Source organism: Porcisia hertigi, chromosome 27 (genome assembly GCF_017918235.1).
Source record: "Porcisia hertigi strain C119 chromosome 27, whole genome shotgun sequence".
Classification (NCBI taxonomy): domain Eukaryota; phylum Euglenozoa; class Kinetoplastea; order Trypanosomatida; family Trypanosomatidae; genus Porcisia; species Porcisia hertigi.
The window spans coordinates 830,514-855,901 of record NC_090586.1 but is presented as its reverse complement, the minus strand read 5'-3'; the positions used below and the strand labels follow the sequence as shown (position 1 = coordinate 855,901).

The 25,388-nt window shown below is 55.4% G+C and overlaps 8 protein-coding genes across 8 annotated transcripts; all 8 read left to right on the top strand.

Moving 5' to 3' along the window:
- Positions 1–165: 165 nt before the first annotated feature.
- On the top strand, positions 166–1,371 carry JKF63_03383 (uncharacterized protein; the record flags this gene model as incomplete). The annotated part of the gene is made up of 1 exon (XM_067899386.1): positions 166–1,371. One exon carries the CDS (start codon positions 166–168, stop codon positions 1,369–1,371), a length of 1,206 nt encoding a protein of 401 aa, XP_067756176.1.
- Positions 1,372–2,236: 865 nt separating this feature from the next.
- JKF63_03382 (uncharacterized protein) lies at positions 2,237–3,325 on the top strand (the record flags this gene model as incomplete). The annotated part of the gene is made up of 1 exon (XM_067899385.1): positions 2,237–3,325. One exon carries the CDS (start codon positions 2,237–2,239, stop codon positions 3,323–3,325), a length of 1,089 nt encoding a protein of 362 aa, XP_067756175.1.
- Positions 3,326–5,692: 2,367 nt separating this feature from the next.
- On the top strand, positions 5,693–7,180 carry JKF63_03381 (uncharacterized protein; the record flags this gene model as incomplete). The annotated part of the gene is made up of 1 exon (XM_067899384.1): positions 5,693–7,180. The coding sequence occupies one exon, from the start codon at positions 5,693–5,695 to the stop codon at positions 7,178–7,180; it is 1,488 nt and encodes a 495-aa protein (XP_067756174.1).
- Positions 7,181–9,456: 2,276 nt separating this feature from the next.
- JKF63_03380 (uncharacterized protein) lies at positions 9,457–11,157 on the top strand (the record flags this gene model as incomplete). The annotated part of the gene is made up of 2 exons (XM_067899383.1): positions 9,457–10,059; positions 10,096–11,157. 2 exons carry the CDS (start codon positions 9,457–9,459, stop codon positions 11,155–11,157), a joined length of 1,665 nt encoding a protein of 554 aa, XP_067756173.1.
- A 635-nt stretch (positions 11,158–11,792) lies between these two features.
- JKF63_03379 (uncharacterized protein) lies at positions 11,793–12,386 on the top strand (the record flags this gene model as incomplete). Its single annotated transcript, XM_067899382.1, has 1 exon — positions 11,793–12,386. The coding sequence occupies one exon, from the start codon at positions 11,793–11,795 to the stop codon at positions 12,384–12,386; it is 594 nt and encodes a 197-aa protein (XP_067756172.1).
- Positions 12,387–15,381: 2,995 nt separating this feature from the next.
- On the top strand, positions 15,382–18,426 carry JKF63_03378 (uncharacterized protein; the record flags this gene model as incomplete). Its single annotated transcript, XM_067899381.1, has 1 exon — positions 15,382–18,426. One exon carries the CDS (start codon positions 15,382–15,384, stop codon positions 18,424–18,426), a length of 3,045 nt encoding a protein of 1,014 aa, XP_067756171.1.
- A 1,341-nt stretch (positions 18,427–19,767) lies between these two features.
- JKF63_03377 (uncharacterized protein) lies at positions 19,768–22,542 on the top strand (the record flags this gene model as incomplete). Its single annotated transcript, XM_067899380.1, has 1 exon — positions 19,768–22,542. One exon carries the CDS (start codon positions 19,768–19,770, stop codon positions 22,540–22,542), a length of 2,775 nt encoding a protein of 924 aa, XP_067756170.1.
- A 1,439-nt stretch (positions 22,543–23,981) lies between these two features.
- On the top strand, positions 23,982–24,317 carry JKF63_03376 (uncharacterized protein; the record flags this gene model as incomplete). The annotated part of the gene is made up of 1 exon (XM_067899379.1): positions 23,982–24,317. One exon carries the CDS (start codon positions 23,982–23,984, stop codon positions 24,315–24,317), a length of 336 nt encoding a protein of 111 aa, XP_067756169.1.
- Positions 24,318–25,388: the final 1,071 nt, after the last annotated feature.

Here is a 25,388-nt window from a genome sequence, read left to right as displayed (position 1 = left end):
ATATATTCGCACAACGACATCATCATCACCTCCCCCTTTCCCACTCTCTTTTTTTTTTCAAAAACATTCCATATAACCTGAAGCCCCCTCACTTTCCCTCTCGACACGCCAATACACCTTTACCTTCTCACCCTCCGCCCTCGCGGCCCCCCTTTCTTTTCGGTCATGTTTCTCAGCCGACTCTGGCGCCACGGTAGCAAGGCGTCTGCAGGCAAGGTCTCTCTTACCACCTTCAAAGCCGCTGATCTAAAAAAGACGCTGGTCGCCAACCCGCCGCCGCTGCCGCCGATGAAGGGTGTAGCCTTCGGCACCGTGTTTACCCCGCACATGGTGACTATCGACTTCGATAACGGGACATGGGATGCGCCGCGCATTGCGCCCTTTGCTGACTTCACCTTGGCACCGCAAACCAGTTGCCTGCACTACGCGACGCAGTGCTTTGATGGGATGAAGGTATACGCGGACATATCGGATATCGAGACGGTCTCAAAAGGTGAGAGGCTGGGCATGCAGAAGTTGCGCCTGTTCCGTCCTGACCAGAACATCGCTCGTCTGCAGGACAGCATGCGTGCTCTTTGCTTTCCGTCGTTTGATGCCGACGAATTCATGAAGGTCCTTGTGGAGTTCGTGAAGACGGAGAAGGATTACGTGCCAAAGGAGAGCGGCTACTCGCTATACCTGCGCCCGGCCGCGATCGGTACAACGAAGTCGCTTGGCGCCCATCCATCGAGGTCTGTGCGCCTCTTTGTGATCGCCTCGCCCGTGGGGCCGTATTTTCCGCCGCAGGAGGGCAATTCTGGTGCGGTTGCTATCAGCCCCCTGAGTCTGCTGGTTGCGGAAGAGCGCAAGCGCGCCTGGCCCGGCGGTACGGGTGGCACCAAGCTGGGTGCCAACTACGCTGGCCCGCTGATTGCTCAGGAGGAGGCACACGCTCGCGGCTACGACCAGGTGCTGTGGCTCGGCTCCAAGGATGAGGTGCAGGAGGTGGGCGCCATGAATTTCTGCACGCTCTGGAGGACGAGGGAAGGCAAGACGACGCTGGTGACAGCGCCGTTGGACGGGACGGTATTGCCCGGCGTGACACGCGACTCGATCCTGGCGCTTGCGCGGTCGTGGGGGGAGTTTGAGGTCTCAGAGCGTCCGTACTTTGTTTCTGAGCTCGTGGAGGCGTTGACGGAGGGCCGCGTGATGGAGTGCTTTGGATGCGGCACAGCCGCCGTCGTGGCGCCCGTGAAGGTACTCGCCTATCGCGGTAAGGAGTACAAGGTGCCGTGCCCGGAACAGAGCTACGCGCGCCGCTTCCTTCACGAGTTGCTGGATATACAGTACGGAAAGAAGCCGAGCCCGTGGTCGGTGAAGATCGAGGCTTGAGGTGGAGACGCTGCTGGAGAGGTCGCCCCGCCACGGAGGGAGGCTCAAGAAGGTGCAGTGGCGTGTGCTGAACAGGGTATTTTCGGTGGGCTCAGGATGTGCTTTTTGGTGCGAGAGGTGCTAGAAAAGGCGTACATGGGGAGGTGGGACTAGTGACAAGGAAGCAGCAGATGGGGAAAAACACGTGCGGGGCCCCCTCATAGTTTCTCGGCTGGTGCGTGTTCGCTCATGTGCGGCTTGCAAGACTACCAACATATCCAGTGGTTTCTCTTTGACGGATCTCGTTTCATGGTTTGACATTTATCGTGCGTGTGTGTGTGCGTGGCACATTGTGTGTGATTACCCCATAGGGCACACTGGCTGCCGTATAGTTCAACGTAATACAGCGCAGATGGGTGGGCCAAACGAGTGCTGCGTAGCGCTGCTTCTCCCCCTTGCATGTCTTTTCTTCTCGCCCCTACATCCTCTACGTAGCCCTCTGTGCACTGGTATCGCGCCCCCCCCCCCTCTTCCCCTCTTCCCCTCTCCCCGCTGCCCCACACTGCCCTCATTCACATACACACACACACGCGCACACACACACCTCTTTATAACTTTGATCGACTCATATTGCACTGAGCTTTATAGCCTGTTCTGACCAACGCGCGTTTCGTATCGTCGCAATCGTCTTTGCTTTCAACTTTTTGACTATTCCATAATTTTTATTGCACGTAAGTCTTGGGTGCTGCTGCTGCTGCGAGAGAGAGGGTGGGGTGTACACTGGCTTTGTTTTGTCTTTTTTTTTCGGCTACTGGAGCACACACACACACACACACGCACACACACACACACACACACACATACACACGTGCATTCGAATTTGATAATGTCCGGAGCCCTTTCGACGCCAGTGGAGTCATCTTTCACCACCACCACCTCCTCCTCCTCCACAGCGCGGGTCGGGACCAGTAAGAGCGCGTGCAGCGGGCTTCAGACGCAGTCGCAGAATGACCGGAGTTTCTTGTATAATTTGTTCGTCGGCCCGGGCGGTGGCGCCACGCTCGCTGGCTCCTGCGAGATTCTCATTTTTCACCCCTTTGACACTGTGGCGAAGCGACTCATGTTTTATCACAACCGCGTTGTTGAGATGCGTTCGCCGGCTGCGACTCTCAAGAATCTCGACCATGTTGTCTTCGGGAAGCTGAAGGACCGGTACACAGACACCACAACAGGCGCGCTGCGGCCCATTCCGGCAGTGGAGCGACTGAAGCACATGTACCCCGGCAGCACGTATGCCGTGGCCTACAAGGTACTCCAGCGAATCATGAAGTTTGGCGGCCAGCCGTATATGCGGGACTACTTGCACGCCTATCATAGTAACTTGTTCTTCCGGAGAGATGCGCAGACGGGAGAGTTTATCCGCGGCGGCCGCGGAGCCATGACCTTGGAGGCGACAGCGGGCTGCCTCGTTGGCGTGTGCGAGATTGTTCTCCTTCCTTTTGATCGCATGAAAGTTTTGAGTCAGACCAACAAGGCTGCTGTCCACAGGCGCAGCATCATCTCCGTGATACAGGCAGAGGGGATCACAAGGCTCTACGCAGGGGCAACTACCACCGCTGTGCGCAACGCAGCCGGATCGTTTCTGTTGTTTGGCGGCACGGCCTTTGCTAAGGAGTACGTCTTCAAGCTCGAGAATCATCGCGATGCCACATTTATGCAGAACATCGTGTCTTCGACGGTGGGCGGTTGCGTTGGTGTATTTTTTACATCGCCGATGGACGTCATCAAGACGCGCATTCAAAGCCAAGACTTGACCAAAAAAATCTCGGGCTGGCATGTACTCGTCCAAACAGCGCGTCTTGAGGGGCTCTCCGCCTTTTACAAGGGCATTACACCGAAGATCCTTACCTCTGCCCCTCGCCTAGTCTTCTCTTACACCATGACGCAATACTTCACGAGGGTGCTGCGCGGCTAGTGGCGCGTAGGTGCTGCCGGACAGGTCCAGGCTTCAGGTGATCAGGGGAGGACGTGGTGGGGTGTGAGGGGGTTTCGGAAAATGTTATCAGACGTGGTCTCATTCTGTGAGAGGGGGGGGAGGGTGTAGTCGTGATGCACAGATGCAAACGCCAAAGAGAGCTGTCACCCGTTTGCATCCTCTCTATGTATTTCTGTGAGTGTTAGAAGGGGATGGGTGGGCTGGTGGGGGGCGGTTGTGAGAGGACAGCAGCAGTGGAAGGGGGGAGCGCAAAGAACCTGAGACGTGCTGTTCTTTCTCCTCCTCCCCGTGCGTGTGCACTTCCCACGCCGAGGGGGTGCGCGACTGTTGACCTGCTTATTCGCGACACAGCTTCTTTGTCGCGGTCCGTCTCTATCCCTTGTGTTCTTGTTATTGGAACGGCATTTGGTGTGCTGTTGCAGAAATGATGATGCGTACTGATATTGTGTGTATCCGTCAACTCCCCCCTCCCCCCCCCGAGGAGTCTCCAAGTGGTGCCGCGTCCTCGTCCCACATTGCTACCCCGTTTGCCGGTCTCTTCTTCCCCCTCCCTCCCTCCCACCCTCTAATCATACATCACATACACAATCACGCACGTCCATTACCCTCATACCAGTTGAACAGGGGAAAAAGAGTAAAAAAAAACGAAACGCCTATTAAAAAAAACAGCGCCAGCGCAGGACTTCGGCTCCCCCACTCACCCTATCCACCCATTTGGGGCGAGGGGAGGGGAGTGAGGGGAGGGGAGAGGCGATGAGGCAAACAGGGAATAGTGATAAAGAAAAAGATGAGTTGAAAGAGGGGGGGGGCGGATGCATATAGACTTATCACGATGACGATTTCACGTTTCTATCGGGTGAGTAACGAGGACACACGAAGCCAATGCCGGCAACACGTTACTGTTGCATCGCTGTAGGTGTTGCTGATGGCTTATTTGTTTTTCCCCCGGGGAGGGAGGACGGGAGCGGTCGGCCGGGGGTGGGGTAGTTGGGATTGAGGAGCCTGTCCGAAGCCCTCTTCTTAGAGGACTTCATTGAGCCATCTCGCTTCTAATAGAAATCGTTTTGCCATTTCCTGATCTCTGCCCCACCCCGCAATCTCCCCCCCTCCCGCCCGCCAGCTCGTGCAAGTACGTGTATGTCTGTGGTTGCATCACTTCCTGGTCTCGGTTCTTATGCTCCACCGTACGCCACCGCTGCTCTCACTTCTCCTTTTTTGTTCCGCCATCGATGCTGTCGCCACGGATACCGGGGGAAGGGGGGGGGGCGCACACCTCAAAGCCTGATGGGGGAGGGGGAGTATCCAGTACTCGGGGAGGGAGGGGTCTCTGTGTGTGTGTGTGTGTGCGTGTGTACCCCGTTCTGCTGGGAAGGCTTTTCCGTCTTGCCCCAATCCTCCCGGCCAAATACCAAACTGCTTCCGCTGGTGGCAGGGTGCGAGTGACCACGAGGTAAAGGGGGGGGCGGCGGTGGTGGTGTGGTGGTGGTCAGAGTGATGCATCGCCGCGGATGTTGATGGTCGGGCGCTGCATGGCAGTGTATCGGTAAGGCCTCGGCCCGCGAACGCGTCTCGCCCAGCCTCGGCTGCGTACTGCTCATTGAGGTGGTTGTCCATCCCTGAGGGTTACACCGTGTGGCTACCCCGTGTGCAGCGTGTGTGTGCCGAGCTGGCGGCAGAGACGGTGCCGCGATGTGACTGCTTTTGGCCATTGGCATGACACTAATCCACCGCTTCTGCGCGCCACGTGGGATGAGAGCGTATGCATCACTTGGGGGGGGGCTCGGGTAATGGACCCTACGTTGTCTATGTGAGAGCGAGGAGGTCGATCCAGTATCCTGCTGACTGTACTCTTCCACTCTCCCATCTTCTCCCGCCCCAGAGCTCTTCTTTCACGCACATCACATGGCTCTTGATTAGTTCTGCAACTACACATATCGACGCTCCGACGTTCATCTCTATTTGCAAACCGACAGACAATCAAAAGAGTGTACACACACACACACATACATACACACACACACTTGAGAAAAAAAACAACTATCCAGAGGTTATTCTCAAGTTGTTATATACAAGAGGCAAAACAAACACATACATGTGTGTGTGCGTATGTGTATATGTGTATATGCACACACATGTATGTATGTGTACGTAATCAAGCGTTCAAGTGTGTTTTCTCCACAAAGCGGTTGTATCACGAAATTTTTTTTTTGAAACGGGTGTAGTGAAGTGCACCATCAATCAGCGACGCCCCTCTTCCCGTTTTTGTTCTGTTTTTGTACACCGCCATTGCATTTTTTCCCCATCTTTTTCTTAGGTTTTTTTTTCCGTTCTGCGTTGTGCATCACCATGGAGTACCCAACGCACCAAGGTGAGTACAACGTTGGCACTTTTGAGCAGCGCCAGGCAAAGTACGCGGCATGCATCGCAGAGCTTCACAAGGTCGTGAAGGATCCTCAGAAGCAAATTGAGGTCCGCAAGGAAAAACTTGTCTGCTACAGCAAGGACGAATCGCATCACAAGCACGTCTTTCCTGCGGCTGCAGTCACACCCACTTCCGTAGATGAAGTTGCAGCGGTGGTCAAAGTTTGTGCGGCCCACAAAGTGCCCATGACGCCGCGGGGCGCCGGCACTGGGGTGGAGGGCGGCGCCATCCCGTACGCTGGCGGTATCGTCATCGACACGACGGGTCTAACCCGTATGGAGTTTGACGTTGACAACGCGTGTGTGTGGGCTGGCGCTGGCGTGCCAAAGCTGACTCTGACGAAGGAGGTTGCGAAGCACGGATTCCTCTTCGGGCCCGACCCCGCATCGAACCCCTGCGTTGGTGGGATGGTGTCGACGTCTGGGAGCGGGATGTCCACGCTGCGCTACGGGACGACGCGCGAGAATGTGGTCTCGTTGCGCGTGGTGACGCCGCGCGGCGACGTTGTGCAGACACGGCAGGCTGTGCGGAAGTCCTCTGCTGGGCTGGAGCTGACGCAGTTATATATTGGGAGTGAGGGTACGCTCGGCATTGTGTGTGAGGTGTGCTTTCGGCTGTTCCCTATAACGAAGTACGCTGCTGGCGGTTACGCGGCTTTCGAGTCTACCGGTGATGCCGTGCGCGCTGTCGTGGCGCTGCGGCAGCATGGTGTGCCACAGACGTTGCTGCGGTGCGAGTTGATGAATGGCCACAATATCGCCTCAACGAACAGCTACTGCAAGATGGCACTGCCGGAGATGGCTACGATTCTCTTGGAGTTCACTGGAAATGACTGGTGGATGAGGGACATTCGTCGCGACTACAAGCAAGTGGAGAGGATCTTCAAGGAGAAGGGCAAGGCGAAGGTAATGCGCTACTTGCGGCCTGGCAAAGAGACAGAGGACGCGTGGGGTGCACGCCGTTCTTGCTACTTTGCCGCCATGCACTGCCGTGGCACAGGGAAGCCAGAGAGCGTCTTTGGCACGGATATCTGTGTGCCCATCTCGAAGCTGACGGAGATGATCGAGTGCACGGAGGCGGAGTTTGCAAAGGTGAACAAGAAGTGTTTGATTTGTGCGCACATCAGCGACGGCAACTACCACCTGAACATTCCTTTCTCTAGCAAGCAGGAGATGAAGGAGCTGCAGGCCTTGGAGACAAAGTTGATCAAGCGCGCCATTGAGCTCGGCGGCACGGTTTCTGGCGAGCACGGCCTCGGTGTGGGCAAGGTGCACCTCGTTACGGGCGAGCACGGGCAGTCACACATTGACGTGCAGGAGGCCATCAAGTCTGCGCTGGACAAGGACAACCTGATGAACGCCGGTGCATTCTATCCATTCCAGCAGCGCCTGTACCCAACGGCGCATCTGTAAGAGCTGCGGGTACGGCATGCAGCTTTGCGTGCGTGCGTGTGTGTATACATAATATTGTTTTTGTTTATATCGCCCAGGCAGCGTTCAGGACCAACACGCGTCACGTGAACCTCAGCGGCTCGAGGGGGAACCTTGAAGGGAAAAACCACTTTATTTCAGATCGTCAGAAATCGGGGAGGGGATGTGGAGGTGGGAGGGAGAAACAACGCGCGTGGGTGCCTGTATCATTGTGTGTGTGTGTGTGTGTGATTCTTCTGCAAGTATAGACATTCAGCTGTCCTTGAAACACGAGATAAATCACACAGTTGAACTCCGAAGGGGATGTACAACCACCACTCACATCACTGCATGGTGTCAGGGGACATCGAACTGAGGGAAACGCGATTGGTAATCACGAACCCTACGTGATTCTGTTTTCTCCTCCCCCCCTCCCCCCCCTCTCTCTTCCTCTCTGATTGAGATGTTGGTTCATATGGTATTCCCCCCCTCTTCTCTGATGATGATGATGATGGTGGTGGTGGCTGGGGCGGTTTTGGGGGATGATTCTGCCGCGTCTACGCAGCACATGGCTACCCTCTTTTTTTTTTGTTGTTGTTTGGCCCTTAAATTGTTAACCTTTTTGATGGGGGCACGTGTGTGTATATATAATTTTTGTTTTTTTCTCCGTTGGGTTTCCCGTACTCGCCTGCTCATCATCCATACCCGCCCCACCCTTCGCTAATTACTCCTCGGGTGACACACGAGGAGCCCCATTTCTTTATTTTTTTTTCTCCCAGCTCTGCATGGGCGCGCCCCCGTCTCTCCCCCTTTCTCATTCCTATTTTCATTGGCAATATGACTGTGCTGCTCGCCCCCACCCCCATTCCTTTCGCTCATTGTCACTATAAAAATCCAAGTGAAGCACCCATCCTTCATCAGCTCCCCTGGACTGTACTGTGCGCGCACACACACACTGTATCGCTTACTCTTTTTTCCCCATCTGAATCATTTATGGTTGCTGGTGTCATAAGATGAAGCCATGTTGTATACACGTAGCGCTTCCCCCAATTCCTTGACTTTTTTTTTTAGTTTTACTGTTGTTAGCGCGTCCATCGGGCGACGCCATCTTTAGCGTTGTGTGTGTGTGTGTGCGTGTGGGAGGGGCAGAAAATGTCACCTTGCGCTGTGCCCCCCCCCTTCTCTCCCCTATTTTCTTTACCCGTGTCTTGGATACAACAACTCTTCTTCCCTTCGATGTGAGCGTGTCGGTATTGATTCGGGTGGCGTGTGTGGATGAATGGGTGGGCTAAGCTAGCTACATATACATACGCAAAGTGGACACACACACACACACACACACACACAAACGCCTCAGAAGAGTTTCTGTGGAGACCGAGCGCTCTTTCCATCCAAAAATGAAAAGAATTGATGTTTGCGAGGGGGCGAAGCGACGGGAAAAAAGGCAATAACAATGCTATGGGCCGACAGGCTCACTTTTTTTTTCTCATCCCCCCCCCCCCCATAGAGTCGGGATCGTGGCGTGTATGCCATCTGTACACCTCCAGGATTCTGCATTGTGACTCCTGTCTATATATATGTGTGTGTGTGTAATTGCACTTTTCCCCCACATACCGGAATGGGCGTGACGCGGCGCCAGCAGCAGGTGCTCGCCTCTTTCCGCCACTGCCCCCCCCCTCCCCCCCCCTCTCCCCCTCCCTCCTTGCTTGCTCGACATCGGCATTGATCAGTGGAGCTTCGGCCCACGTGTGTGCGCCTTTCCTGTTCTTCCGCCCGCCGATTGACGCAGCTACCACCACCCCTTGGTTCATATTTAACTACTCACCCTTTCTCCCCTTCCCTCCTCCCGGTTTCTTTTTCTCTCAACCGTGCACACACACACACACATACACATGTATATACGCATACAAAACCCCTTTTTTTTGCTGGTGTTTTGCGTTTGCTTTTGTCACTGCATTCCGTCCTCAGGAACAACAACTGCGCAAATACGAAAAAAAAACACTGGTGTATTCTTGGAGCAGACACAACGCGAGAATTAACAACATCGTCACCATCGTCTTCTTCCCCCCCCCCCCTCCCTCCTCCTCTGCCTTACCGGCCATACGCTTTATTGCGTCCTTGTCGTGATATCCGGCGCAACGCATTCTTGAACACGGGTGGGTTGAGGGGGAGGGGGGGGGTAGTCGAGCCTCTGTAATGATCACGTAGAACAGCAGATTTTGCGTTTTGTCGTGGTTACGACCACATACTTCAGACCTCCTGTTGATTCCACATTAGCCATGCGCTACGCATCACCTTCGCGGTCACGCGAGCAGGGTCATCACTCCCCACGCCCGCGTACCTCCCTGCGTGTCCGGAACGTTGCCGCTGGTGTCATTTACAACCTGATTTTCGAAGGCGACGTGCAGCGGCTTTCTGGCAAACAGTTGCGTGTCCATCTCGCGCGCATCAGTCATGTACCACCAGAGGAGCAGCAGCTCTTCGTTCATGGGCGGTCTTTTACGCCGAACGTTGTTGGTGCCGCTGTAGGACTGCGCAGTAACGATGTGATCGATTTTTTTAGAACCGTTGAGGATGGACGAGGTCACGACGGGCTCGGTGCCTGTAATGGACGTGACGCTACAGCGAACGCGTCATCGCTGCGTCCATTTACCGAGGTCGCCACTCCCCCTCCTCAAGGGCTGTGGCAAGGCAACCCCGGACCAGTCGGCAGCCCCCCTAAGGGGGGAGGGAGGGGTGCCAGATCTCTTACTGCATCGATGGCGTCCATTGCCTCAGCGTCGACTCGCCGAGCACCGTCACCTGATCGTCTTGTTAACCCAACCCCACCCGCTACAAGAGGGGGTCAATGCCAGGTCACCACAAGTGACGACATTGCGTACGTGGCAGCTACTGTGCCACAGCAGCAGCAGCAGCAGCAGCAAAAGCAGCAGCAACACAATTCTGCGATGCTGAACGATAGCAGCCTGCCCCTATGGGCCTCCGCCACCACGCTATCTTCCCTGCCATCCGGGGCCTGGTCCAGTGGCATGGGTGTCGGTGCCGAGAGCCCGAGACCTCAAATGCCCGCGAAGCCCTCGTCTTCTCCCATGCACGGATTTACACCGGCATCCGTTCTTTCGTACGCGTATCCGCGGTCGTCGCAACGGTTGCAGAAGTTACCGACTCGACCGTCCGTGTCGCCGTCTGACTATCGGCGGCAAGGGTCCTATGAGGTGGCGTCCCCACCGCTGCCATTACCGCCGCGGTTACACAATTCAAATGCCTCGCATCCACCCCCGCCACCTCCGTCGCGGCCAGGGCCGATGATGGATTACCGTGATCCAAGCGCCGCACCGTCAGCTGGTCTCAATCATTCTCGTTACGATGAGCACCGCAGCAATTTGAGCGAAGAAGCGAGTTGCGGTTTGTCTACACCGCAGCATCTGCCACGGCAACAGAGGACGTATCGCCCTCACGCGGTATCCTCTGTTCCACATAACGGCGCCTCGCCACCCGTGTCTGGGTTGGCTACACACAGCGCCGTCATCCGTGCCGATGAGCTGGAGACCATTCTTGACGAGGAGAACTACAGGTGGAGGATGGAGGCATACCGCTTCCATACAGAGCGAGAGAACCGTCTGACCGCCCTACAGCATCGGCAGCGTGAGCTGATGCTCGAGTCAGCACGATACGACCAAGAGGTGGCCGAGGTGGAGCGTCGGTTGGCGCGCGAGCAGAGAAAGTTGGCAGAGCTACAACGGATGATGGTGCACAACGCAACCACTTCTTTTCTCTTCGACCGTGGTCACGGTTCGCAAGAGCAGTTCATGCTTACCCAAGACGCGCAGCATGCGATCCCCACGTATCCCCCGATGGTGCATTGCAATGGAAGGCACGGTCACATGCACCACGGAACAGACGCAACTCTGTATCACCCCACGGGTGCTGCTAACAGTGTGGCCGTGATGGAGGAGGAAGAGGTCATAGCAGATGTATGAACAGGGAGAGGCTTTCACCCAAATTTTTTTTTTATTGGGAGGGGGCGCCCCCCCTCCCCCTCTCTCCCCCTCCCTCCCCTTTTTCAAAAGGGCTCAACAACGACAAAGAAAAAACAATAATAAACGAAGCCCACTTTCACCCCCCCCCTTCCCCCGCCTTCACCATCACCCTTCTTCCCCCCTTCCCCACTCTCTCTTCGCACGCCTGGTGCACACCTTTGCTCTTCTATTCTGCTCTATCCTTTCTTCTTGGTTTGTACACATTTGTTCGCAGCATTTACATTCTTCACATCCTACCAAGCATTAGCGGCCTCTATCATCAACAGGGATCCCCCATTTCACTCGCCACATTATTAGCTTGCCAAGGAGCTCTGACGTTTGCTGAACTCTTGTGCTGCTTCGCTGTATTGCCCCTCCCCTCCTCCTCCTCCTCCTCCTCCTCCTCCTCCCTGCCAGATTATCTGCGCCACTAACCCTTCACATAGGCGTAGCGCCCCCCCCCTTTTTTGTTTTTCACGTTTACTCATCGTATTAGTTGCTAGTGATACTTAACGAGTACTCTCCTCTCCTCTGCCCCCTTCCCCCTCTACCTCTACTTCTCTCCTCGTCCCCCCCCCCCTCCCTCCCCCATCACCATGAGCTTGTCATCCGTGACACCCGAGCAGGTGCTGACCTTTACGGCCCCCACGGAGCGGTTCCTGTGTCCACTCACAGCCAACACATACGGGGTCGAGTTTTATCAGTTCACCATTCGTGATATCGAGCAGAACAAAGTGTTGTTCCAGATCGGCGAGGCTCCCAGTGGCTCTTTGGATGGAAATGTGAACAATACTTTAGCACGCGTAGCGCAAATGTCGGAGGAGGAGGCCGCCGCCACCCGCACCATTCGTTACCACTTTGCCCCGTCGTTTTTGCGCAAGACCGCCGTTGGTGCGAAGCTAGTTTTTGGTGTCAACGGTGATCAGCCAGTACCGAAGCTCCGGATGATTGAGCGGCACTACTTTCGTAATACGTTGATCAAGTCTTTCGACTTCGAGTTTGGCTTCTGCATTCCACGCTCGACGAATACGTGGGAGGCCATTTATGATATGCCTCGCTTGAGCCCTGAGTGGGAGGCGTCCATCATCGCCAGCCCATTCGAGACGGCAAGTGACAGCTTCTACTTTGTAGGCAACCAGCTCATCATGCACAACAAGGCCTACTACTCTTACGATGGCGAGGAGCCATAGGCGCGCTTTGTGTTGGTGGCCATGAAGGTCCGTGCGGGGGGGGGGGGGGGGAGGGAAGAGCCTCTCCTCCCTCCCCGTGATGTCGAAGGTACGGTCGAGAAAGACATCACAAAATCAATCGGGCAGGTGCTTGTCGCTTCTTCGTCCTCGCGCTCTTTTTGAAAAAAACGGTGCCCTGCCCGATGCTCTCCGTGCTCATGGCAATGCGGTCTTTCTCTTGTGTTATCGATTCGGTGCACTTCAAGCGATTTTCATTTTTACATTTGTTTGCGCATAGTGCCTAGACTTTTGCGTGTGTGACTTTGGGACGTGTACGTGTCGTTTTTTTTTTCTGGTGCTGAACAACACCGCAACTACAGATTTTTCCCTCTTCTTTCGCTAGACGTGCAGTGACAGAAGTGTGTGTGTGTGTGTAGATGGTGTGTTATTCATTTTTTCTGTTGCTGGCAGTGTGGGGTCACTCATTCACTCACTCGCACACTCGCTTACTTACTTACCCCCCTCCCCAACCCTTCTTCTGCTAGCGCCTCCCCTCCACCTGCACCTGTTTTTTTTTGTACGTTTGTTTGCTCTGGAGAGAGGCTAGACCCGGTGTTGGTGTCCTCTATGCTACGAACGATTTGCAGGTCCCTTGAGGCTGACCACAACGCTTCCCTTGGCACAATGATCATGGCACGTACGGATGTCCTCTTGCACATCTCGTCAGTGCTGCGAGGGCTTCTCCTCGCAGATTATCGATCCCGGCTCTCTTCCCCACGCCGCCTCAGGAAGACCAGCGCTGCATGCTTTTTTTTTTTTGAGCTGTGTGTGCGCACACACATGTCTATTCATGCCCCCCCCTCCCTCCCTCCCTCTCCGCCTGACGCACCGACACTGCTGTCGGAGACGTTGTGGGGCAGGAGGGGGCGGGATGGCCCTGATATCACAGTTTCATGACAACGTCTGACTTGGCACCGCGCATGTGGGAAGACCATCCCAGATACCCCCCCCTCCTCTTCCAACACACGGTACTGACGGAGGGTGGTGGATACGGACATCCAGTCCACCAGGCAGAAGAGTTTGCCCTGAACCGGGCCCCATGGCGCTTGAGCATGTGAGCGCTCAGGTGACATATCGTGCATTGGTGCATCATAACCAAACAAGGCATCGAGGGGTTTAGACGAGCACAAGTAACAGATGAGCAAGTCACACACACACACACACATACACCAACCTCAAAGTGGTCATGCGTGCCCAGTATGTGGCGCTTCCTGCATCCAATTGAGTAAATCGATGAAGTGCAGATCCTGGAAGCATGGCGACAACACCCCCGAACATATATATATACATATATACACACTATCAAGCTCTACCATTCCCAATGTAAAGACACTCACCACCTTACCTTTATGGGGATGCAGCGGCCTGAAGCAGCTGGGGGAGAGACCTAACATTACTGAGAGAGCACAGGGTCTGAGAGGGCTCTGGCGTGAAACTCACCGACCTCCCCTTTGCGCACATTTTGGGATGCAATTTGTTGGCTCCCTGGCACCCCACACGACAGTCCCAAGAGCTATTGTCCACGAGCAGGGACGCTGGACTCGGCCTGCCCCGGAGCCGATCGGGCAGCGTGTGTGGTACAGATAAACGCATGACACGGAAACAACAGCACAAAAAAAAAAGAGAAACAGGTGTGTGGCCCTGATTCGATGGCGGGGGGAGGGGAAGGGGGAGGGGGGAGACCTTGCACCAGCCGACCGCGGCTGAGTCATGGTGTAGAAAAAAAAATACAAGCGAGGTGTCGTTGTAAACATCTATTCGTCAGCATGAAAACGTGTGTGTACAGAGAGGGGCGGCTAGCCGTGCATTTGCGTTGGCTTGGACGTGATCGAGTCGGCGCATGGCGACAGAAGGCTTCTTGCGCTATTCTGTAAATAGGGGCCGCCAGAGGCAGGTATGCAGAGAGGAAAAAAGGGGGAGTGGCGGAGCGGAGAGCGAGTGATGTGATGATTAGAGTGATGATGCGCCGAGGAGAGTTGAAGTGCGTTTGTAAGTGACTTGCAGGCTCTTTCACGAATCACACTTCTTTCGCGATGTGTGCGTGTGTGTCTGTGTGTGTGTGTGTGTGTGTGTGTGTGTATGCACCAAAGGGAGTCTTGAGTACGTGAAGAAAGTAGAAATGAAACAAAAAGAAATTTGAAAGGGGTGAAGAGGGGGCGTGTGAGCATCCATGGTCATCAAAACGCGTTTATTCAACCAGAAGAGCAACAAGGTCATCTCGGCCTGGAGTCGTGAGCCCGTTCAGCGGTGCAAGAAGCTGATCGGCGCTGGGGGAGGGAGGAGTCACTGTGACAACGTGCGACCTGCACAAATACACTCACCAGTCTCCTGTGTGACTCTGTAATGTGTTTGGTGCGCCTGTATTTTCTTGCACTTTTGTGCCTTGCAAGTTCGTTGATGAACATGTGGGCTGTGGCGGGGACCCCCCTTCCACCCCCCCTCCAAACAACAACTCTTTACTCTTATTTCCCTTGAGGGCGCCCAGGTCACGTTATATACATACGTATACACATGCTTTCACAGTTGGTGCATCGCCGCCACCCCCCTGTTTGCCGCATTTGTTTTGACTCAGTCTTGTTCAGCTCATCACATCACATCACATCCTTTCACTCAGGCACCTTCATTATCAGTGTTTTTTTTTTTTTTTGTGGATTGGTTAGGGCATGTTGTTGCATGAGGCGTTCTCGCGCCTAGACGTTTGTGCGCAGCTCGCGTTCTTCACACTCCGCGCTTTATCTTTTGTTTCATCGACCCTCACACGGTGAGATAATAGGCAGTCGCATCACCAGCTGCAATGACAGGGGTATTGCCGGCCCCAGACGGATTACTGTCGTATCGCGGTGCATCACAGCTGCCTCCGCCTCACTCAATACCATCGACTTCTTCAACACAACACCGATTTGGTTCTGCGGCGCTCCCGTCGCGTGACTGCACTACTTTTACATCCATTGCAAATATGGAGGGAGAAAAAAACGTGGGTGTTCTTCCTTTTTGTGTTCGCCGTCTTCGCGGACCGGGCCGTGTGCGTCGCGTTCCACCAGGAACAGCGTATCTCTCGGCCGGTGCGTTGCTGCGCCGGCTGCTTCGGTACAGCGAGGATGGAGAGGTGCGAGTAGAGGTGGTGCGCGAGGTTGCCAGTGTCGCGAGCTTTCTTGCTGGGCATCCGGAGGGGGGGCGAGTGGAAGCAGTATCAGCTGAGGAGGAGCTGCCGCCAACAGCTGGGGCGCCGCATGCCCAGCTTTGGAGCAAAGATGTAAAGGACATCCGCAGAATGAGCCAAGCTCGTCGCGAGAATGCCTCTGTCTTGGTGATGGAGACGGAGCGACGTCACACTGCAGAGCAGGAGTCCAGGCTTTCGTCTCTTCTACAGGCACTGCCACTTCTCCGTGTGCTGCCACCGCAGAGTTTGCTGCAGCAGGCCTACACAGAGGACCTGTCAGCGGAGCCAGCGAGTGGGACGCTCACAGCACTGCACTGCACCCGGAACATGAGTGCCAGCACCCCGACACTCTCAACAAGTGACTCAGCCTACGGAGGTCAGTGTCCAATGGGATTGATCAGCAGCAGCGGTGGTGACACAGGCGGCGGTGGCCGCAGCACTGGTGCTAACTTGGACCCGCGTCGTGTTGCGATGCCCGCAAGTTTAGAGAAACGCAGCTCCGACCAACGCAGTCTCGATTTGCCGGCGATTTTCTCCCCAGAGGAGACGGCCGTGTCTCACGGAACGCAGCAACTGCAAATATCGAGACCACTCACCTGTGCCGCCGCCAACGGTGCCTGTGGCGTCAACAATAGCGATGGCGAGGTTCGCTTTCACCCGAAGAGTCATCTCAGTGTTGCCAACCCGATGACGGACTCCAGCAGAGCGGGCGCTCAAATCTCCGTCCCCCAGGCGGCGGTAGAGTCAAGGGGTGCGACGACGGCGAGCCGCAGCGTTGACTGTGCTGCAGAGAAGAAGTCACCAACCCCCCTGGAGGTTCCATCCGAATGTGTACCACTGCCAGTACCAACAGCTGGTGCAGCCGTAGCGGGGACTCTCAATGGCATCTTCATAGAGGGCGGCCTTGGCGTCACCATCAAGCTGGGCGCTTCGTGCGATGAGCCCAACTCTCTCCGGTCTGTTGCGTGGGGTGGCTGCCGACCAGCGTTGCTGCGAGCGGTGGTGTGGCGGTTGTTGAGCGAATATGCGCCTGCCGCTGTCGCGCGCCAGAAAGCGGAGCTCCAGCGTAAGCGACGCCAGTACGAGGGCTACACACGGCAGTACTGCAGTGCTCTGAAGATGCTGTCGTTGAGTAAGTCGCTGCCCACATCGCCGCCACTCTCGTCCTCATATCGTTGGCACGAGGGTGCTGGCGGTGCTGGCGGAGGAGACGGCTCTCGCGATTCGCTACCAGTTTCTTGGTCCGTCAACACCAGGCCATCGCCGATCCGCCCCCTTGGTATGACGCTCAGCGGCGGCACATCGACCACGCCTGCGGGGGAGTCTTTATCATCACACGAGCACGCCATACTCCACCAGATGCTGCTGGACTTGCCGCGTCATCAGTCTCCCATATTTCACGCCCACCGCTCCCTCGCGGGCATGGCGCGTTGTTTGTTTCTTTGGTCACAACGGCACCCTGCCGTCGGCTATGTGCAGGGCATGGATGACGTGGTTGCCGTCTTCTATCAAGTCTTCCTCACAGACGCTCTGCGGCAGTTCGCGCGGGAGTCAGAGCATGCCGTGGCGTGCACGTGCGCGTTGCACTCCCCGTCGATGGCGCATGCTGCTCAGGTCCAAAAAGGGTCGGTGGCGGTGTCGTGCTGCGACAGTGAAAACGGAGGAGCAGGGGACGACCGTGATGATGCCGGCGCCTCGGCGAAGGGCAAAGGGCTAGGCAGCACGATTTCTGACAGAGACACGCGCGCCGTGATGCGTCTGTTGGTGTCGTCTCTCGCTTCCCCAGAAGGACAGACATGCCGCTCTTCTGCAGTCCCATCGACACTGTCGGGGGTGTCGGCGCTCAGTGAGCCTGCTACTGGGGCGGCTGCATCTGCTGCACTTTCCCTCTACCTCTCTGAGGCGGACCTAGACATATTGTCTGACACACCCGCCGCACTGGACGCGGTGCTCGCACAGCTGCCAGAGAGTTACTTGACGCAGATCGAGGGCGACACGTACTGGTGCGCCGGCCGTGTGTTGTCGCTGCTTCAAGACAACTTTATGCCGGGTCAGCCAGGCATATTACGCAACGTGCGTCGTCTTGAGTCTCTCGTGCGGGCTGTCGACCCCCCTCTAATGGCTCTCTTGGATGAGTACGGCTTGACTGTGATGGACGGTTGCTTCCAATGGTTCCACTGCCTACTGGCACGTGAGTTGCCGCTGACGCTTTTGCTGCGTTTGTGGGACTGCTACTTGTCGATTGGCATCGGTGGGGATCGTGCGCCAATGGCGGCATCAGTAGCTAACGGTGCTCCCACGATGCCTGTTTCGTTGGCCTCCACCATGGCAGCGCAAAGGTCCTCGGCGAGTGACGAGGCGATCATGTACTTCCACGTGTGCGTGTGTTGTGCTTTGCTGCGCAATCTGCGACCCCACTTGATGAGTCCTTCCTCTGGTACTTCCACCCCGGCTGCAGCATCAGCGCCTAGCGGTAGGTGGGCAGCGGCGGCGCTTGCTACGGTGTTGCCCGTCTTTGGCTCGAGCTCCTCACTACATGAGGGGGGCGGTGCTTCAACTGCCTCCGGCGTAGCTTTGTGCACGTCCCCCACTGCTGCTCCAGGGATCGATGTCGTGATGAGCATACTCAAGCACCCATTCAAGGCGCTATTTCCCCAGTACGCGACTGCGAGACGGCCGCCGCCGCTGTCTCCAGATAGGGAAGACAGGTGTGAGCCTATCCCCAAGTCTGCAAGCACACCGGCGCCAGTGGAGTCATCTCTGGAGGCGGCGATGCGATGGCTCGACCTGCTCATCGCCGACGCTTACTGCATCTGGCGACAGCATCCAATACGCGATTGAGGTTGACCACCGAGAACGGTATCTTTAACATATTCAGTGTTTTTTTCCCACCCCGCGTCTTGACGAGTGGTGTGCACCGGGGCTGCAGCAACCATGTAGGCCTCCTCGCAAATACAAGGACTGGTGATGGTGTAGAGGGACAAGAGGATTGGGTTGCACAGGTGGTCTGCAAAGGGGAGGGAGGGGGGCGTTGACCGATGTGTGACCCCGACTTCCTCCCTCACTCATGTGTCTTCACTGACACGTGGTTGCCATATGTGCGTCTTCTTTTTCACTACGCATCCGGCACGTTTCGGATGGCCCGTCGTCCTCGTGTTTTTTTTTCTTGGTCGCTCTCTCGCTGTCATGTGTCGTCATCTAGTACTTTCCTCGTCTCTACCCCTCTTCTAGCTGCGTCTGTTGCGGTGATGTTCCGTTTTAGTTCGATGAAGGGAGGGGGGTGGGTGGGTGGGGTGTGGGAAATATATTGAAAACAATCTTTTTTTTTCTCCCCGAATGGATCATGATGTCGTGTCGGTCTGTGTGTGTGTAGATGTGGATTCCCACTCTTTCCCAGTTTTCTTTTTTTTTCTTCTCTCCTGACCTTAAACTTTTTTTTTCTGCCGAAGAAAGCCAGAAACAATCTCTGCCTCCCGCCTCGCCTTTCAAGCGGTGTTCACATCCACTCATGCAAGAAGACGGTGCCTCTGACACACCCATTGCATATACATATATATATATATACTTCTTCTGCTCGTGTGTCTGCTCTCTGCTGCGCACTAGTCTCTGAGCAGCACCGTGATGCGACGTACGCACGTGGGTCTTCCTGCGTCTCCTTCACTTTCCTAGACGTTTGCATCCCCCTCCCTACTCTTCCTCTTTCCCCCTCCCGTTTTTCTCTGTCTTTTCGGTGAACCCTCTCGTGTATTTGTTCGCTTTTTCCCCCCACCAGCCGTGATTGCTCAGACACGCAGTCACGACGCCTGTGCGCACCGAGGGAGCCGTACCAACACCACCACCCGCTCCCCCTTTTTTTTCTTCTACCCCCTTATCCAGATAAGCAAAATACACACACGAAAAAAAACAGGCAGAGGAAAAATAAACACCAAACGACAAAGTACTGACAGGGGAGCTCTCGCGTCTTCACAAAGTGTTCTCTTCTATTCTCCCTCTCCCTCTCCTCCTCCTCCTCCTCCTCTTTCCCTCTCCCCCACCCCCTTTACACGTCAACGTACAGAGTGTTCAGAGTCCCTGAGGTTGTGCTGAGTGAATATTGTCGCTTACATCATAGCGATCCCCTCTTCTCCGCTCCTCCGCCATTTTCTTCGGTCGTGACACAGCCGTGCCATTATCCAAAGAACAATGGGTGTCAAGTCCAAGAAGAAGGCCAAGACCCGGCTCGACGCGTACTACCGGCTGGCCAAGGACCAGGGGTACCGCGCCCGTTCCGCCTACAAGCTCATCCAACTAAACCGCAAGTATGACTTCCTTGCCAAGTCGCGCGTCCTCGTGGATCTGTGCGCAGCACCTGGTGGTTGGTGCCAGGTGGCGGCGCAGCACATGGCGGTAGGCTCGAAGATCGTCGGTGTTGATCTTGTCCCGATCGCGCCGATCCGCGGCGTCAAGACGTTCGTAGGTGACATCACCGACGACAAAACCCGCAAGATGATCGTCACATACCTGAAGAAGGAGCCTGTGGACTGTGTCATCCACGATGGCGCGCCAAATGTCGGTGGTGTGTGGTCACGCGATCTTTTTGATCAGAATGCGCTAGTTTTAGCTTCGGCCAAGATGGCATGCTCGATGTTGAAGGCGAATGGCTGGTTTGTGACGAAGGTGTTCCGCTCGCCGGACTTCCACAATCTCCTCTGGGTGTTTAAGCAGCTCTTCGAGAAGGTCGAGGCGACGAAGCCGCAGGCGTCTCGTATGGAGTCTGCAGAGATTTTTGTGGTCTGCGCCGGTTTCAAGGCACCCAAGAGTATCGACCCCGCTTTCTTCAACCCGCAGAGGGTCTTCGCCGAGGTGGGCCATGAAAAGGTGGTTTCGGCCTCTGGCATGCTTGTCACCCCCAAGTCCAATGTGCCGACAGGGTACGATGAGTTTGCGACCGTCTCGCACCATGTGGCGTCCTTCTCGGACTTCCTCCGCGCCGATGATCCGAAGGGATTCCTCAAGGCGCACCACGAGCTGCGCTTCAGCGACGATGCGGACAAGGAGTATCTAAAGTCGAAGAGCTCCAAGAAGGAGCTGGTGTATCTCTGTGGTGACCTTCAGCAGGTGGGCGAAGCCGACCTTCGGCGCATGCTGCGGTGGCGCGAGCAGCTGCTGCGCGAGCAGGTGCGTAGCGCCCAGGCGGACGATGTGGGCGATAGCGATGTGGATAGCATGGCCGGCGGCGCCGGCAGCGACGACCACGACGAGGGTGATGACGGCAAGGGAAATCACGACTACCACTTCGACTTCGACAGCCCCGAGGGCGTCACGCAGATTGCGCGCGAGCTGCTCGAGATTCGCAAAAAGAAGGCGAAGGAGTTGAAGAAGAAACAAAAGAAAGTGGTTGATCGAAAGTTGAAGCAGATCAAAGGCCTCATCAACTACGACCCCAACATGAGCGCTGAACACATGACGGAGGCAGATGGGTTCGACTATAAAGGCGCGAACACCGATACGTTTGATGAGAAGGGCGACGCCGGTGCGGGAGGCGAGGACGTCGAGACGGACGAACTCGACCATTTCACTGTGGAGCAGCTCAGGCTCATCCCGGAGAAGGAGTTGGCCCACATCATGGACACCACGCTGGCGGAGTCGGAGGACCGCGGCAACGACCCCCTGAACCCGGTCATGTCGGTAAACCTCGCTGCCCAGGACGACTGGGACCTTGGGGACAAAAAGGACGCCGACGGATCTGAGGGTGAGGGTGAAGGCGACAACGACGGCATGCCGCACTCGAAGCAGCTCGTTGAGGGCGAGGAGTACTTCATGGATGTTGACAACTACGGCAACTACGTTCCCGCGCAGCGCTCCACGCGTGTGACACTGTACGAGGCAGGGCTGGAGGATGACGAGGACGGAGACGACGCAGAAGTGGAGGACGAGACGCCGGCGGCCAAGAAGAAACGTCTCAAGGCGGAGAAGGACGCATCGCAGCTCGAAGAGGCGGGCAAGAGCAGCAAGTGGCAGCGCCACCAACTGAATATCGAGAAGGTTCTGAACGAGACTTTTCCAAAGCCCAAAGATCACGACCGCGCCAAGGCCAAGAAGCGTCAGCGTGCCCTGGAGGAGGAGCGCATTACTATGACCGCGTCGACAGAGATGGAGGACCCGGACAAGCGCAAGCGCATACGCACGCGCTTCGATGACGCAGACACCGACGACAGTGACGCATCTGTTAGTGAGCTCTCCGAGGAGCTGAGCGATGTCGACCTCAACGACTACGAGATCAGCCGCGGCCGTGAGGACTCGCGCCGCAAGCGCAAGCTGATCCCTGACATAGGCAAGGCCACCACCCAGGAGCTTGTGCGGCAACAGCGGAAGCAAACGTTGCACGACAACAAGGAGCTGCGTAAGCAGAACAAGCGAAACAAGAATAACACAAAGGGCGGTAAAAAGAATTCAAAGGGAAAGGAGGACACTGAGTTTGAAGAGATTCCGATTGCCATGACAGATCCCGACATCCGCGCTCGCACGCTGGCGATTGCGCAGAGGATGCTCGACCCCAAGGCGCGCCGCGACATCCTCGACGCCTCTGTCAACCGCTACGTCTTCAACGACGACGACGACCTGCCCGACTGGTTCGTGAAGGATGAGCAGCGCAACTGCCGTGTCGTGCTTCCAGTAACTGCGGAGGAGATTGAGGAGCAGCGTCGCCGCTTCCAGGAGCTGAACGCACGACCGAGCCGTAAGGTGATGGAGGCGATGGGCCGCAAGCGGAGGAAGGCGCAGCGCATGCTCCGCGGTTTGATTGACAAGGGCAAGGCCGATCCTCGGGCGCGGGAGAAGGCCAGCAACCTCAGCGTGCGCAAACTGATGCGCTCACAAGCGGTGAAGGGCCAGGGGAAAAAGAAGCACAAGTACCTCGACCGGCAATTGATGGGACGCATGCGGCGCGAGAAGCAAAAGTTGAAGCGCAAGAAGTGAAAGGGGGGTGCGTGCGCTTGCGCTTGCGCTTGAGCTTGCCAAGTTAGGGATCGGATTGGGGACGCGTCTCAATGACGAAGGGCTGTCGATCCTTTACCTTCTACTCTCACTGGTCCGCATTGCACTACGTGTGCTTGTTGTGCATGTAGCTTTTATGGTGCACAGGCGCTCGTCTCTCTCTCTTTCTCTCTCTCTGCGCACGCGTTTGAGCTCCTTTAACATGCGTGTAGCACTTCATGAGATTACCATCTCGTTTGTTTGTTTGTCTGTGGACCCTCTCGACTATTCAGCAGTGTACGTGTGCATGTGTGTCTTTTAGTGGCGCGCATGCTCTTCGTTGTCTCCCCCCTCCTCCCCCATCCCGTGTGTCTGCAATGCTCGTGTATGTGTTCCCCCACCTTTTTCTCCTCTTCTGTGTGTGCGTGTGTGTGTATGTGTGTGTGTGCTCCGTTACTGTTGGGCTTCCTTAGCTTCCACCTCTTCCCTCCCTCCCTGTTGCACATCTATCATCATCTATCATTGTTGCGTTTGCGTTGATGCCGGTTTTCATGGTGCAGTGCCGTGATGGCTGCCGGTGCAGCGCTGTCGATCTTCTCACCGTCTCTAGCCCCAGGCACACCTCACTTTTTCTTTTCAAAGGCACACAACAAACACACACACACACACACACGCACACACACGTAAGCACGCACCGTTAACTCTCTTTGATTTCTTTCCCCATTTTTCTCCCTGCATTTAACCGCGTTAAGCCCATTAAGCCATCACAGGCATTGAACGACGACGACGACGACGATGACAAAAAAAAAGAAAATATGCGAATATGCGGCGTAGCCGACGGTCCCTATCTCTTCCCTCCCGTCTCTGTTTTCTTTTTTTTTTTTGCTTCCGCTGCAACAGAACATGCGTCACTGCAGATTCACACGCGCCGTCGTGTTTCTCGCCACACCTCTCGTGCGATGTCACATTCGAAGCAATGGTGTTCTGTTTTATGGCATGGATGTCCCGTAAGGGCGGAGATGCGAAAGGGAAGAGGGCGCCACATGCGCACACGCGCGTTTGCTTTTTCGCTCTCATGTGACACGCAACAAACAACAGCGCCTCGTTTTCGCTTTTCCACGGCGTGTCATCAACGCACATCACTGCCTCCATGTCCTCTCCTTGTTTGATTGTTTTTTTCGTTTGTCCACATCACATTTGCTGTGGTCTATGTGTGCGTGTTTGTGTGCGTTTGCGCACATTGTGAATGGTTTTGATGTGTCTCCCCCCCTCTCGCTTGCTTGGATATGTCCATACGGACTCACCAATCGATGATCACACACTCCCTTGCTGCAGTTGTGAACGCATAAAGAAGCGCTGCCAGGCAAAACACACATCCCACACACATCCCACACACGTCACACACACACACACACACACGGTGAAGCACACCCGAAGGAAAGATGGGTAAATATACGATGCTGCACAACATTAACAAGGTGTTGTGCGTTTTGCTTGATGATGGTCGTAGTCTCACCGGCAAACTGCTCGTCTTCGACAAGCACATGAACGTCGTCCTCGGTGACGTCGTGGAGGAGCGGCCGCAGTCGAAGAAGATGGTGGAGGAGGGTGTCTCATCAAAGCGCCAACTGGGACTCATTCTGCTGCGCGGCGAGCACGTTGTGTCTGTGACGGTGAAGAAGGATCATGAGAACGGTGTAAGTGGTGCTGCGGTCAACTTTAGTAGCGCTCCCAAGTCTGTAAAGGCGACGGCTGTGAAGCGAAAGCGTGGTGAGTAGCGATGAGGTGTGTGTGTGTGTGTGTGTGGAGTTTTTTTCGTACCACACACGGGCACGTCTTCAAGAGCACCGCTGCCCTCTCTTCTTTTTTTTTGGCTGTGTCACCTTTGACTCTCACATGCTCTTCTCCTTGATGTCTCAACACAGGCTCGCGGGTGCTGGGGTTTTGGTCATGTAGTCTCCGGGGTGCTTTGTATCCGTCACGCGGTGTGTGTGTGTGTGTGTGTGTGCGAAAGTGCTATTAGGATGAGCGGGTGATGCCCTCTCCGCCCCCCCCTTCACCCCCCAGTTCTCTCCATACTCTTTCTGCAGTATGCGGGCGAGTGCGTGGATGCACTTGTGTGCGCCTTTACCTTTCCCTCCTCCTCTTCCCTTCTTTCACTCCTCACACCCACACAGACACACAGTCAGGGAGGCAGTGATAGAATGGTGATGCGCGTGTGTTTGAGTAGGGTAGGGTGACGATGGATCAATGCGTCGTAAGAAATATCTTCAAAACCAGTAACCAGCAACATGCAAGAGGAATGCACACCCACACACAAACCCAGCGAGCGTCTCCTAAGAAACGACCGGATGTCATTTGATGTATATATATATTACGCATCGCATCAAGGGGACTTTCATGTTTGTGTTACTCCTCTCCCCTCCCTCCTTTCCCCCCCCTCTCCCCCAAATCTTCACTTCCTTGTAAGTATGTGGGTGTGCGGGTATGCTAACGGTCATGAGGGTCGTTCGATCTCCTCTTGTCTAACTCCTTTTCTCTAAACTGATGTGGTTTCCCTCACTTTGTTCTCTCTTTTTTCTATATCTTCGTCGTATCACTTGTGGTAGCTGGCTGAGCAGACATCTGTGTCTTGGCTGAGCCCACCGTCCGTCTGCCCGTCCGTTTGTGTTGCTCGAGTCTTCTGCATTTCTTCACTGCCAGTGTTTTCATATATATATATATATTATATTTTTTGGTGCTGATTTTCCCCTTTTTTGTTTTAGAGGAGATCATCGCGGGATACCCCCCTACCTCACTGACACACACACACAATATATATATATATAGGGATAACCTGTTGCACTGCA